Genomic DNA, 16,562 nt, shown 5'->3' on the forward strand with positions numbered 1-16,562 from the left:
AGCTGTTCCACCTCAACTCCTTGTGTTCATTAGAGGGATGAAGACAGAAACATAACACAAGAGCTGGCTTCCATAATTTTATATAGAATGTATGGCAATGTTACCGGAGAGAATATCTAACCATAGATGGTTCAGAGACATGCTGAAAGATACAATCACAGAATCGCAAGATTTACCATATTTCACAGCAGTAAGATGGCTAATTTGCGAGAAAGTTCTGAGCAGAGTATTTAAGTTAAGAAAGTAAAGGCAAACCACAGCCATTAATGTCTGATGAAGAGTGGGTACAGAAATTGGCCTCTGCTGCAAACATAACTAGTCATTTAAATTTTCTGAAGCTAAAACTACAAGGGAAAGAAAATCTAGTTTCTGATTTATACACCCACCTAAAAGCCTTCAGATCCAAACTTGTCGTGATTTTTGGAACAAAAAACTGAACAAAAGTACAGGCCAACAACTTGGCGCACTCTCAGTTGTGCAAGGTCTTATTACGGCTGAAGCAACCACTGAGTTGCCCACGTCATTTGCATGTCAGATCATCAAAGACTTGGCTCTGCAGTTCCAGTAGCGGTTTTCTGACTTGGATTCAAAGGTAGAAGAAGTGAGACTGTTCCAAAACCCATTAACTTGAAGCAAATTTGGCCAGTTGCAAAGATGAAATGCAGCTGGGGGTCGTTAGAGACATGTTCACAGAAGACTTTCCTAATATTAAAATGTTTGCATCAAATTACCTTTCAAATTTTGGAACAACATACCTGTGTGAACAAATATTTTCAAGAATGAAATGCGTGAAGAATAATTTGAGAGCAAACTTGGACCTCGAGTGTAGTTGGCCCCCGACAGTGTTTCTTTCAGACTTTTTCATCGAGGTGGGGAAGGACTCTTGAAATTTGTATATATTTCTATATAAATTATATTTCGTTGAAGGGGGGGGGGGGCGGTAGACATTTTTTTGGATGGGGGGGGGGGGGCGCAACCACCACGAAGAAATGCCTGGAAGAAACTCGGGCCCCCGAACTGATATTTGATAGTTAATGTGGCCCTCGGGCTGAAAAGTTTGGAGACCCCTGTTCTAATATAACACTACGTGGGATGGCAACTCGGAATATAGACATGATTTTTGTTTACTTAAACTTTTAAAAATAGAATAAAATCTAGTAGAAAAAAGAATTGCGCACCAAGTGAACGCCAAAGCAAAAAGCGCATAATAGTGCGCAATATTATTAGTTCTTTATAAATTTACATGCGTTTTTTGAGAAATCGGAAATAGCGTAAATTAGTACTTCCGGTCAACGGTCAAAATTTGAAAGAAGGTAGAGAATTAGATCTTTTACTTACATGTGAAATTTCATTTATCTATCTGAAATAGTACTCAAGTTATAGGCTTTTGAAAAATTCAAAGTAGAAAAAGTACCACTTCCAGTTGTCGGAAATCGCTCAAAAGTTGATACGGATCTACGATTTTGATAAAATACCTATATATGAAATTTCATCAACCTAGCTGTAACGGTACTCAAGTGATCGTGTTTACACACAGACAGACACACACAGACATACGGACAAGATTGCAAAATTATGTTTTTCCGTATCAGTGAGGTGTAAAACGTCGAGATTTCTAAAAATCTCGATTTTTTTTTTTTGCACGATTACAATACTTTCTGTTAACTTCGTATAGATCTATACGAGAAAGTAAAAATTGCAAACCCTCATAAAAAAATTTTTTTTACACATATTTTTAAAATTTACAACCTCCAATGTGTTCACCCCAACCACCTTATAGATTGGAATGAGGCCCAGAAAAAAAATTATAAAACGAGACTTGAGGAATTAATTAAGCATCAAGTTAAATAAAAACTTATAAAAATTAATTTTATAAAGCATTCCTTAAGTCCGATTGCAGCGGAAGTGCCCCCTACCTTACTGTTAAAAATGAATATACCAGAAAGTTTAGAAATATCACTCTCGATTTATTTAATTTATGTACACGTAGTTAGACTTTTGGTGCTCAGCTACCTGGAAACAGTTTTCATGATCAGGCACTAAAACACTTTGTTAAGAGTCATGAGCTAATAACCTGCTCACCCCAAAAGGCCAACAACCTACCCTTTTTGCAGATTTAAGTTAATACAGCTTAAAAATCGACTTAATACAAACATTTGTAACTAATAATTTTATATTCTTTTGAATGCATTAGTATTTAAAAGACATACTTGTTTTACTAATCTTTTGAAGTAAAGATTGAACCTAAATATATTAACATAATTAATCTTTTAATCTTTCTCATAATGTATATAAATACTTTGTTTTAGGTCACCACTCTGTATTCCTATTGTATGCTGATGCTTTCTCTATTGTCTGCACTTTGTGTTGTAAAAACAGACCCTCAATATGATTCAGATGGTTACCTTTGGATGTGTGTACATATAGCTAGCCTTGGTTTGTATTTCTATAATCCCAAATACTATTTAAATGTGTTTGAGTTATAAAAAGTATTACTTGTATTAATTTTTATGATTGTGTTTTGTCTGAGTGGAGGTCCAAGTTAAAAAAAAAAATTAAGTCACTATAGTTATACAGGTTTAAAAATACATCTTGGAACAAAAATCATATATTTATTATTTCAAAACATTATTTTCAATACATTATAAATTCTTTTTTTATGTTTCGTGGCAGACATTTCTATAAAAAATAAATACTTTTTACGTATTGGAAGCTACAGTGGCGTAGCCAGGATCACCTCATGGGATGGGGAGGGGTTCAAATTTTTTCGAGCATAATATATATATATATATATATATATATATATATATATATATATATATATATACTAGCTGTATGCCATTGCTTCGCTATGATGTAAAATAAATTGCAAGTAGTACACTGAGGAAATAAGAAAAACATACAATGTAGGCCGACAAAACAAAACAATTTATCACTATAAATTTTATATATATATATATATATATATATATATATATATATATATATACACAACCAAAAACAATTAATGCAACACAATCTGTTTTGTAATCCTTATAAAAAAAATCAATCTGACATGATTCCTAGAATATTAGTTAAGATAAGCGAATTAAGGCAAATAATCACTCTATTAATATAACTATATTTCTACAAATTTAATTGTAAGTGTCAGAACAGATCAATAATTACTTAAGTATGTAATATATTAGCTTAACTCTATTCGTTTTTACAAAAATATGTTGTCTACAATCAGAATTAAATATATTGTCATCATAAATACAAAAATATTACAGCATAATGAAAGTTTTTTAAATCATAGTTGGCATAGAATCTGTGTAATAGAAAAACTAAATCTAATAGGTGAACATTCTGAATAATAGCTAACATATAACTAAATTATTGGTCTTGCCGTTCCATTCATTCTTTTAATTTTTTTTTGATTAGCTACTGTTTTTCTGTGTTCTTTAAAGATAATTTTTTTAAACATAATGATATGGTATTGGTTAGATCACTGTATTGATCACACACCTCTTTATTGGTAATTGCAAAAACAATATTTACAGAATTTTACTTGTTTCAAAAGCTATGATTCTGGCGGCATGGTACTTTGGTACCTCATTATGCATTTTCCCAAATGTACTTAACAGATCAGTTTGGAGTGAGTTGAGGGGCGGGGGGGGGGGATTCAACTTAATTCACCACTGTCCATCCACTTTAGGTGAGTTATCCTACCCAGTATATACTTAGGTGTGACATTAATGTTGCACTACACAATTGTGGGGGGGGGGGGGGGGGGGTAATAACCAACTCAGAGTGAACATAGCGTCAGTTTTTAGATGACTGTTCTAAACATACATATACAATTATACATATATACTGATTCAGAAATAGATTTAAATAAGTAACAGTGGTATTATGATAGTAAAATTTTTTGTACAGAGGGTCCATGGGGTCCCCTGTGCCTACGCCACTGGGAAGCTAGTTTTAAGCCAACTATAGAGTTCTTGAATATGACGTCACGTCCATTCGTGTATGTAAACATCCGCCATCGCGGTGTACATATCTACATTCAAAATGGTGATCTGAGTTGTGAAAGCTTGTGATACTCGAAGTGGCAGATCTAAAGGGATTCCTTTATTTCGACTGCCAAGGGTTATATTAAACCAAGATGATAGAGATCGACAATTAACAGATCATAGACGCCGTCAATTTTTAGCCAATATTTTTCGCAGCGGTGTGAGCGAAGCAGCGGCAATACATGCGAATCTGTTCTCGATACTTTGTTTCAGTTAAGGACAGTAAAATAATAAACTTCATTTTAATTATAAAAGATTACTGTAAATAAGACAAATATGCTCGACCTTCACAAATACTAATAGTAAGTAATAGTAAAAGATAAAGTCAAAAGTAATAATAAGAATAATAAGATTTGATTGTAATAATGGAATAGTGATTTAATATTGAAATCTAGCTCTAAACATGGCGTAAACAAAATCCGGACCACAGATCTAGATTCTAGATTTAGGGTTACTGGCTCCGTTGTGTAGACAATGACATATAATCTAGAATCTACTAATTAAATTAAATTACAAAATCTAGATCTACATTCGATTCAAAATACAGTCATAATAAATCACAAAGTAGTCATAATAATAAAGTATTTAGGCCTAATTGTCTCTAAGATCCAAAATCTAGCTCTATAGGCCTAGGGCCTGATCTAATCATTTTTTAGCAAACGAAATTATCTGAACTTGAAATAGATTGTATGACTAGACTTAAGTCTAGAATCTGCTACTTAAATTAAATTTTAAAAAGTTTATACAAGCATGTAAGTGATATTATTGTAGTAGACGGCTTTAATAAATTACTAAGGCCTACCTCCTTTGTGTCTTTTTAAAGTAATATGTATCTGGTACTGGACTGAGTTTAATTAAATTCAAATGCATATCTAGTAATTAGTCTACTAAGTTTATGTAGCCTAGTAGTAGAATCTAGATCATACCAGCCAACAACAAATAACCACATTATTATTATTTGGTTAATGATTTAGCTGATTAACAAAAAATCCACTGTTTATAAAAGAAACAAATCAAGCTAGAAACATTATAAGTGAGATGGTTTAGAATAATAACAATGGACCCAGTCTTCAATTGATAAATTGCAGGTCTACTTATGGCCTACAGCCTAGTAGTTTACAGTAGGCGCCTAGTGTGTAGCTAGTATACTAGTGTGTAGCTGCCCAGAGTTAAGATTCTTGGATATAAAAAAGGGTGGTACTAACTAATCTGCCTTAATGCTTTCCCCTGATAAGCCATGTGTGCTATAAATCACAAAACATGATATGGAGGTGAGAAATGTTGAGGGGAGAGCAGTGGGACTTTCCCCTTTGTTCTCTCTGCTGGGCCATGAGGTTCATAAATTATATAAGATATACTATCTCTGGTTTGCTGAGATCTAAGAACAGTAATTCTCTGTGGGGCTGGGTATCACGGAGGTGAGAAATTTTCAGGGGAGGGCAATGGTACTGACTCTTCTTTGGTCTTAATCCTGCTGAACCATGATGGTCATTAATTACATAACATACTATCTCTGCTGGGCTAGGTTCTAAGAACAGTAATCCATGTTACCTACAAAGAGATGAAGTTTTATGGTGGGCTAGAAAGAGGTGGAGGCTGGCCAACATGAGGGTTGAACATCAGTATTAATGTGTCTGATCACTTCCCTGTTGGATTATAAGGGTCTTAAATTGTATAATATGCTACCCAAATTGGCTGAGATCTAAGAACAGCAGTGGTTATTACCCATGAATTATATTAGCCGTTGTAGTGTGGGTTTTGTAGGATTTAAGTGGTCTCAAGTTTGTTACAGTAGTGTGGTTGTACTAGATCTATTGCTACTAAATCTTGTACTTAACAGAGAATCTAGAATCTACATTAACCAGATCTAGATAACCTATAATATATCCCTGCATTTTATCAGATTCGTCTACTTAAAGAGTATTAGCAAACAGTATTACTAACAGTATTTTTATTTAGAAATTTCGGCCACATATTTATATTATCCACGAAACGGTCAATAACAGTATAAGGATCTTCAATTCCTAAGAGTTTAAGTTTTTAACCTATTGTTCCTTTTCCGCGGGTGCGGTTCTTTACATACAGTGAACGCGTCCAGCGCTGGTGAACAGCTGATTTTGTTTACGTCCGGTGTACACCACCGTGGCGGCGGACGTAGGTATCACGTGATTTAAGTCACGTGTTTTCAATGACTCTATTTGTGTGCGTAGACTATTTGCAAATTTTTGGCATTCCTTGAGAAAAATCAAATATTTGAACATTGTATTTGTAAAGTACTGAACTAAAAAAATTTTGTATTTTTTTTTTCAGGTGCTTTTGAAACATATACATATTTTATTAAAAGAAGATTAAAGCTCAGGTAGTTTATTATTTATCTATGGCCATTACTTTAACACATAGAATGTTTGTTTTTAAATTGATTTTGAATGCAATATAAATAATTTAAATTATATTGTCATACTAAAAAAGTCAAGTATGTTCTGATACCAAAGCAAAGTTATAAAGCTGAAATCAGCAGGTAAATTATTGTTGCTACGCTGGCATGTGCACCAACCAGTATCAGACCACTTTGCTCTCTCTCTCTCTCTCTCTCTCTCTCTCTCTATATATATATATATATATATATATATATATATATATATATATATATATATATATATATATATATTAGCCAATGAAGAATGAAGCAACACTCTTTTCTTCTACACGATGGTAGGTTCGATGATTTTATTAAGTACAACAGAAAGCGAAAAAATACTAAAAACTTTACAGACCTCCAAAGTCTGCAAATAAATTGACAATAGAGAAAAAAGTTTAATCATCACAATAAGCTATTCTTTCACTTCAATAACCTATTAACCTAGCAACATACATTCATACACAACATTCCCAAGGTATCAACTAACAACGTACTTTAAGACAACGTATACACTAACAATGATAGCTAAGCACAATCTTACTCACCCCAAGTCCGGTCACAGTAAACACGTCTTACTGGTTTCTTCTAACTTGGTCTGGATTTATAACTCGTATCACGGCCAAAGTCTAGTCTACCGTTTCTCGTGTGCTTTCTGGTCGTAATGTCCCGTCGTGTTTCGTTGGGTCCGTATTTATTGGCTCCCCGTCACGTCTTAGGTGTCAAAGAGCAAGTCTGTCATTACGCACCGCCCGTCTCTGATTCCGTTTTCCCCCGTGGTCAAACTCTGGTCAGCTCAGGCTTCTTTGTGGGCAATAATCACTGGTTCGCTAGTCCACGTCACCAATGGCAGATCCGATAAGTGAGCTGAGCAGTTAAGCCCCTTTGTTACCTGGCCAACGTTGATCACAGGGATGGCTGTCTCGGACCGTCCCACGATCGGCTTGACCGGTGGGTCGCCATTCAGCTGACCGTTTCAATAAGTGTCATGGGCGGTTCCAGTCCCTTTGTAACATAGAGTTTATCTCGCCAACGTTTTCGCTGGACCGTTGGGTCGCTATTCAGGTGGCAGATGTGGTTTGGCCACACCCAGGGTGATGTAAGAGCTAACGGCTGCTGTTGTTCAAAACCCCCAGGTGTGCGTGGTATCCTGCCCCTTTTTATAGCCCTAACCATTGCTTGTAGCTACCCCTAGTTACATATTATATATATATATATATATATATATATATATATATATATATATATATATATATATATATGTGTGTGTGTGTGTTGAAAATCCACACACACAATTAGAAAGGTGGATCCAGAGGCGTAGCGACGGTGGGGGGGGGGGGGGGTACATATGTCCCCGGGGGACGCCAAAATAAGCTCATTTTAGCTGCTGTTTTGAATTATAAATATAAAATATAAATACAAACAATTAATATAAAAAATACATGGGGAGGGAGGGGGCGCCTAATTGAAAGTTTATCCCCTGGCGCCGGGAGGGGTCGCTAAGCCTATGCGTGGATCAAAATATTGATAAAAATATTTATTGACTGCACAACTTACATCTCTTTTTAGCACAATTAGTAGTATTACTTCTTTTTATCAGTATGTTTAAAACATTGTCTTGTTTCAGAGCAATGGAGAGGCTTTATTGCTGTTGTGTGTATAGGTATGAATTTTCTTCTTACAATACTTAAAATAATTTTTCAGTTTAAACAGGATTTTAAAAACGGTAATTATGTTCAGTCCACAAGAAAACGTGATGTTTAAATTTATGTACACCATCTAACTTACAGTGTGATTGTGTTAACTCCAGCAAGTTACTTTTTGGGTGATGCCTTTGATGCACTCAAGTTTCCATTCTTTTACTTTGCCAAGTTTTATATTGGTTGCTTATTCAGGTAGGCCTAATATTGCTTCAAAATACTTGCTACTTAAAGAATAAACTGGTTACTTACGTACAGCCACGTCAAAAACGTGATACTAAAAGAGCTAGCTATAACATATTTTAATAAATGTATGATAAAAATGTAAAGCTATCCCCATCCATGACTAGGTAAATATCGATGCCACAAAAACTCGCATACATAGGTGCATATATTTATTTATTTGTGTATTAAAAAATCTATCCTTCATAAAAAAAAAAAAAAACAAGTTAATTAAAAAGTCTAGTGACATTTAAGCGCAATTTCCTTATGTTATCTAAAAATAGCTCTGTCGTAGCGTAAATCAAGAGCAGGGTTAGTAAAACCATTGGTTAGTTATTAAAACGTTTTTTATTTAAAAAAATTCAGTATTTTACATGTTTTATTTACAATAGAGTTACATGACTAAAAACCATTGCGCGCCTAGCTACCGAACGTGATGGCGCAGCCATTGACCGTGATGGCGCAGCTATTGAACGTGATTACGCGTGTGGTCTGGTTGAATAAAAATGCCTAGTAATTCTGTCCAAATTTTAATTAATTAAAAAAAAATTTGTGACCGAACGAAAGGATATTTTTGAAAACTTTCTTCGGCAATATTGTTCTAAATTATGTCAGGAATCGATTGGTAAATGTTTCAAGTCGCTAAGTGGTCTGGTTGCCGAGATATGGGCAAAAAACTGCATTTTTTCGAGTTTTTTTTTTTTGCTTTTCCGGGAAATCCATGAAAGAAACCCGGAATTTTTATGTCCTATGTTCATCCTCGTAACTTGCTTAACATTGGAACTAGTCATCGATATTGCTTCGTTGAGGAGGAGATACGACTTAAAGCTGCGGACACACATCCATCCATCCATTCATTCATACATTCATACATCCAGAAATGACGGGTTAATAAACGCAATTCTCCAGAATGGAAATTGCGCTAAAAATACGATTTTACATAGATTTAAATGGAGATTCTACAACGAAATGGTAAATAAGCACCTTTTTTTTTTACATGGAATCTACTATACTACACATTTTAAACAATGGAAGTTGAGGGGATGACTGTGGGTACGGTGTTACCTCATCAACTTCTTTTTACTTGCGCATTTTTAATCTATGAAGTTAAGGGTTTTTTTTATATTAAGTGCTACTAAATGTCCGGGGGGGGGGGGGGGGGGGGTAATATCATGTAGCCGTGTGTAAGCATGGACAGTCCGGAGAAGATTTAATAATTACAGTGTATGATTTTCGTTCCTTAAAACTTTACGCCAATTAAATTCCCATTAAGATGTGTTTTCCTTTTGCAAAAGATTAGTAATGTCAGAAAAAAAAATTATGCCTGATCTGAGTTAGAGGGTGGTTTGTAGCAAGCGCTAATTTGTTAAGACCCGCCTTTTATGTTCTATTTTTGGAATGATCTCTGTTTTGATATGATACATAGTTGGATTATATGTTTGTTAGAATAAGGACATACAAGAGCAGCTTATTTGAAACAATTATTGTACGCATGGAATATGACTGGAATCCAACGGATGTTAACAGCTCCAAGTCTTGGCTTTGCAGATGTGCGCTGCCTTCTCGCACACAATCAACAACAAATGCAGATCTAATTGAAGAAGCAGTAATGACCAGTTTAATGATCGTGGCACCGCACATGACATTGTTATTATAATCAGTAGCGACAAAATGCGTTTAACACTCTAAGACAATGTGGAATTCAAATGCATTGTCAAAAAAATTGTGAAGTCTCTTTTACTGTATGTCTCGGAGCTAGATTACAGACAGCGGAGAATGAAATAAGAGCGTGGAAAAAGTGGTGTTGGGGCACAATATCAGTAAATAACATCACTAAGCAGGTGCTGGTGTTAAGTCCACGGGGAAAGAGGAAGAAAAGGAGACACAAAAATGCCTGAAGAAAATCGTTTGAACTAGAGAAGTGGGAGGCTGTATTATTAGGGTTCTATCTTCATAAAAATCAAGTGAGTTGACGAAGTGTTGCCTATGCCAATGCTCCTTAGGAAACCGAAACAGAATAAAAAAAAAAGAAAATGAAACGAGCTTAGAGCAGTGGTTCTTAACTTGGGTTCGATCGAACCCAAGTGTTTGGTATGTAAGTCTCTGAGCTTTGGCGGAGGTTAAGACACACATCCGACATGTGATTCACGGTAAGATTTTGTCAATGTGGACGATAAAACTATTAAGAAGGGTTCGGTTAAGGCGCATATGAAAGTGATATGGTTCGGTACCTCCAAAAAGGTTAAGAACCACTGCATTAGAGTGTAGTTTGTTTATGGTGCAAGCTTATTGGTTCTACTTTTGGTTGTGTCTTTAGAACAATTTCGATAATAGTATATTATAGTTTTAAATTATCAGTTAGGTTGAACAAAGTGACAAAGCATTAGCAGTCGTCGTGTTGTACCAGTTTTACATCGTTTAGTAGCTCTAGTAGCCTTAACTATATGAAAATTGCAGTATTAGAACTTGTTATGAAAGAAGCAATTAAAAAAAAAAGATCAATTCTGTACAATATACTTATGTTTTAGCTCTTAAAATTTCGGCAAGGGTATCGTCTTCCGCCCACCCGCTCCGATCGTATACTATTTTACTGATCGGATAGCGATTCAAGAATCCGTGATATTTATTTCTCTATAATACAGTGATCCAGGCAAGATGTAATGCAATCAAGTAAAAGTATCTAATCTCTCACGTTGAAGCTAAGAGAATGGTAAGAATCTTACAAAGAACTAGTCGCGTCATTTCTTAACAAAACTGGCTAGTGAAATTGTACATAACGCGTTAATACAATTGGGTTATTTTCTAAGTGTTTAATCCAGTACAAATACCTTGCTATTTTTGTTCAAGAAAAAAGCCCCCCCCCCCCCCCTCCTCCACACACACACCTCCCAACTATCTTGGACAAAGTTTGCAGAGCGGGTTTTAACGTAACTTTTTTTTTAAATGTTACACAATCGTACAATGCACTTTAGTACAATTAGTTTCTTCCGATTTTATTCTCGAAAAAGACCCCCCCCCCCCAACATCTAAGAAAAGCTGGCAAGCGGTTTTGCCGCTCACTGTTTCTTAAGAGTATGTGTTACAGTTAATAATCAAGGTAGAAAACAATTAAATCAGTAGGTAAAGGCGTGTAGCCATTGCTTTTCTTAATATATACTGTTTATAATTCAAAACTGCAGCATAAAATCAGCTTTAAAATTTCCCCCCACCCCTTTTGGCGCCTTCCTAGGGTCGGTGTCAAGGGCACTCCCCCCCCCAGCTACGCCTCTGTATGGTGAATTTAATAAGGTCACATGGGCTCAACCATAGACAGTTCAGAGACATGTTGAATGATACAGACACAGAATCGCAAGATTTACCATATTACACAGCAGTAAGATGGCTAAGTTATGTTAAAGTTCTGGGCAGAGTATTTAAGTTAATTTTTTTTTAATATTCCTACCGCATTAATTATTAGGATAGAGCTCATAATTATAACATATTAATGTTAAGATTATTTATATTATTTTCTAATTAGACGGTGCAGAGTTTTGAATTTTTATTTTTTATTTCTATGATCTCGTAACATTACTTTTTAGCGCAATTTCTATACTGGCAATTGCGTTTAATAATGCGTCATTTATGGATGGATGGATGGATGGATGGATGGATGGATGGATGTGTGTCCGCAGCTTTAAGTCGTATCTCCTCCTCAACGAAGCAATATCGAGGACTAGTTCCAAAGCAAATATGTTAAACAAATTCCAAGGATGATTGTGGGCCGAAAAAATTCCCGGAATTCCTTCCTGGATTTCACGGAAAAGCCAAAAAATCTCGAACAAATGCAGTTTTTGCTCCATATCTCGGCAACCAGACCACTTAGCGACTTGAAACATTTACAACTCGATTCCTGCCATAATTTAGACCAATATTGCCGAAGAAAGTTTTCAAAAATATCCTTTCGTTCGGTCACAAAAAATTAATTAAGAACATTTAAACTGAGCATCGTGTAGGCCTAGGATGATATTTACTACTTTTTTAAACTGAGCATCTTGTAGGCCTACTCGTTAAAATAAAACTATTTCCGTTGATATAGGTTAATATAGTTGTCTTTTTTTTACTTATTAATTCAAACGTTATTTTTTTACCCTATTAATTTATTTATAATTTAAAAAATTAATTAAGGAAATTGCGCTTAAATTGTCACTAGACTTTTATTAACTTGTTTAAACTGAGCATCTTGTAGGCCTACTCGTTAAAATAAAACTATTTCCGTTGATATAGGTTAATATAGTTGTCTTTATTTTTACTTATTAATTCAAACGTTATTTTTGTACCCTATTAATTTATTTATAATTTATATGAGAGTGATAGGGAGTTACAATTACAAGGTTTTGTTTCGCTAGGCCTAATCATTTTTTCACATTTAAAAAAAAAATTAATTAAGGAAATTGCGCTTAAATTGTCGCTAGACTTTTTATTAACTTGTTTAAACTGAGCATCTTGTAGGCCTACTCGTTAAAATAAAACTATTTCCGTTGATATAGGTTAATATAGTTGTCTTTTTTTTTTACTTATTAATTCAAACGTTATTTTTGTACCCTATTAATTTATTTATAATTTATATGAGAGTGATAGGGAGTTACAATTACAAGGTTTTGTTTCGCTAGGCCTAATCATTTTTTTCACATTTAAAAAAAAAATTAATTAAGGAAATTGCGCTTAAATTGTCACTAGACTTTTTATTAACTTTTTTTTTGTTATTTAAAGGGGTGGTTAAAATAGAGAATATGGGAAAGGCGAGGACCTCCGGGAAAGCGTAATATGATTAAGTATTTGCGTTTAAGTTATTGTTGGGTATTGAGTTTGCGATTTTGAGATTGCGTTTGTGTTTTCTTTTGTGTTTGACGTGTGCGTTGTGTTTGTTTTTGCGTTGTGTTCGCGTTTTTGTATGTGTTTGTGTTTTCTTTTGTGTTTGTGTTGTTTGTGTGTGTGTGTGTGTGTGTTGCTTGTTTCGTTTGCGTTGTGTTTGGTTTTGTTCTGTTCCCAAGTTGATACAATTAAAGACACTATAGTGATCACTAAAAAAATAGCTCTAGGCTCGGTCGGAGAAAATTACCGTTTTCTTCGTTAACAACGCACCACCAAACTTTTCTAAATTGATGTTAGCAAGTTTTTTAGCTACAATTTTTTTTTTTTTAATGCTGCTACTCATTAAATACGTTTGTCAGTCTAGTACATGACTTTGTTTTCTAAAACTGAGTTATTTGAATGTAAACAATGCCTGCGCTTGGATCATAATTATCGGGACACGGGTTTACCTACACTACCGCATGAAAAACGTGAGTTTACATTAATCACTCAGCGAAATAATGAGGTAGAACACACTTGGGTGTTCACCCATGTGTCAAGGACGTAGAGGGGCGCTCTCGGGAGCCCCTAATTACACAATCGCAGAGGCGCCGCGTACGGCCCCTGGCTACTTAGAATTAACATAGGCGCCATCGTGCTCATAGGATATCCCAGAGTGCCAAATAGCATCCTGTTAACAATGATGCAGATTGCGTCATTCGCTAAAGTGAAACAAATGAACGGGATTTTTTCTTTAACACGTAAAAAAATTATTTGACGTGTTTTAAACATCAGTGTGACTGATGCAATATGTTAGCGTTAATAATGGTCTATTATTAGATGCTCGATCTCAATTTCTGATTGGATCTTCTAGAAATAGATTCTTATTGCATCATTCTCAAAGTGACGAAACTGTTTGGATTTTTTAACGGACAAATAGAAACATCCCAGTTAATAATCTAATCTCGGTTAATTTTTCTGATTATTAAAATAAAACGTATTACAGGGCCCTCAGCGGCCCATGTGAGCCTTTGGGGGCCGAAACTGAAATTTTTGTTCGCAGCCAAATCGCACCCTACTAGGGCGCCAGCGGACACGTCTGATTCAATTTAGTGAGCGACTGTAACGCCTCATTTTATCCATTTTGATTGTTTATCACACTGTTTAGACCGAAATTAGTCGCCAAAGCGAGAAGAATCGCATTCTCCCGTTGCACCGCCCTTGCAAAATAAAAAATTATTTTTTTACAGAAACATCGCCTTAGATGTGTAGCGAGGGGGGGGGGGGGGGGTGCGAACCGCACCGGGTGACACCATTCAGGGGGGTGACACCAAGGCAAAAAATAGCAAAATATATAGAGAAAAACTTGAGGGGGGTGCAAATCGAAAGTTTGAGGGGTGGGAGGGGGGGGGGTGCAAATCGAAAGTTTGAGGTGGGGTGCAAATCGAAAATTTGAAATCAACCCCCCAAAGTTTGATGGCAATCGGATGAACGGTAACAACCTGCAATCGACTTTTATTTTTATATACCGTGTATTGAGAAAAATCTCACTCCCGTGGCGCCTCTCTTGCGAAATCACAAAATATTTTTTACAGAAAGCTCCCAAGGAATATTCTCAACAACTTTCCAAAGTTTCATGGCGATGTTATGAGAGGTGTAGTAGTGCATAAAAGACAGACAGACAGCCAGACACACAGACACACACATACAGTAACACACACTCATTCACACACACACTTCTTTATATATTTATTATTAAAGCTATAACTCCTTTCAATGGTTATAATTCAATGTAATTTTTCAGCTTCGTCCGAGGAACTAAACCCCACTTCTTCTTGTGCGGAATGTAATTTTTTCTGATTCCTTAGTTCAAATATTTTTGTTTTAACAGTTGTAACAAATAATGTCCATATATATATATATTGATGATTAGTGCACGAGTGCAAACGTATTTACTTTTCGCAGTCAGCTTGGAAATAAACCCTTATTAAAGCCCTTTAAAAAGTAATATGTCTACGATAAAAACCCTGTTAAGTCTTTTCAATTATGTAGACCGTGATTATTGATGATATATTTATTGGTTATAGATGTGAATAAGGACTGTTCAGATACTAAGGGTTAGAATTCAAGACTAGCACTAGCATGGTTATCTATTTAGCTACGTAGTTGTTTTTAATAAGCAAGTGTATTTTGGTGTAGGCCTACCATATCGCGATAATTGTTGAACCAGCTATGTATAAATACATATTCATAACATAGGTACACTAAGACATTGTAAATAAATGTTCTTTCTTTTCAATTCACTACTGGTTCTAGAGACTAATAATTATTTCGACAAAAATATTTTCTTTATGGGACCCTTGCACTGTTCCAGCCACCATTGGGTCGCATATAAATAAGTTACAGACGCAGATATTGCTTACATTTTAAGATCTATGGTAATTCTGTATTTCGATATAGCCAGATCTACTGTGGGTAGGTGTCATAATTTATTGATTTATTTATTTTTAGAAGAAACATTTGTAACATATTGAGAACCCCTGCACTATTCTTATTAAACGTGTGTTTCAAAAGTACATGTTATAGGAACACAGGCTACTTACATTCAAATAAACTTTTTAAATTTAATTTAATTTCATCAAAAAGTGATAAAAGCCAATTCCATTGCAATAAATCTATATGAAGTACTTATTTTTGAGATTTCAAAAATTGGGTCTGTTCTCTATGTATGTGTGTGTTGAATTCAAAATATTGTGTTGGTTTCTTATACTTTTACAGATATAACCTCTCACATGGCACCTTTTAGGGTATTGAAAAAAAAAACTTTTATATCGTCATAACGTTTTACTACTTGAGATATATGAACACATTTATTGCCCACTATCTTAGAATCGTCAGTTCTTGGCATAGCTACTTTCATAATGTTCTGGGACCGTTTAAAAAAATCAATTTGACACCCCTAAATAAATATCTTCAGACAATTATCTTTTTAATAATTGTGAATTCATATTTATATATTTCAGTGGTATTCTGGGTATGTTGTTGAATTTATGTGCAATACGCTTACATGAAATGGAGAAGCCATTTTCTGATCTTGATGTCAATACCATGTACAGTATTGCCAAGGTATGAATTATGTTTTTACCAGAAATATTTTTTTTTTATTTTTCTGTTTGATTTAAATGTGCAAAAATATTTTTTTTAGTAAACTGAAGAACAGCCTTTAGCTTTAACTTCATACCAACTATACACTTTTTTTTTTCAAATTTACTTTGAAAACCCAACCTCAACTTATCAATTAACTTATCCTTGGTTTTTGCTTGAAAAAAATACTTGTTT

At 34.8% G+C, this 16,562-nt stretch overlaps 1 protein-coding gene across 1 annotated transcript in view; it reads left to right on the plus strand.

The window, feature by feature from the left end:
- LOC131949967 (transmembrane protein 241) overlaps positions 1-16,562 on the plus strand; it is a gene marked incomplete at its 5' end in the record, with an annotated part of 37,556 nt that overhangs the window by 15,230 nt on the left and 5,764 nt on the right. Inside the window, 5 exon segments of the mRNA XM_059311943.1 lie at positions 2,310-2,436; positions 6,366-6,414; positions 8,099-8,134; positions 8,262-8,366; positions 16,247-16,349. Of these exon segments, the coding sequence (XP_059167926.1) occupies positions 2,310-2,436; positions 6,366-6,414; positions 8,099-8,134; positions 8,262-8,366; positions 16,247-16,349 (420 nt within the window).

This window comes from Physella acuta, unplaced genomic scaffold, assembly GCF_028476545.2.
Source record: "Physella acuta isolate Inbredline_101_S28 unplaced genomic scaffold, ASM2847654v3 ptg000722l, whole genome shotgun sequence".
Classification (NCBI taxonomy): Eukaryota; Metazoa; Mollusca; class Gastropoda; family Physidae; genus Physella; species Physella acuta.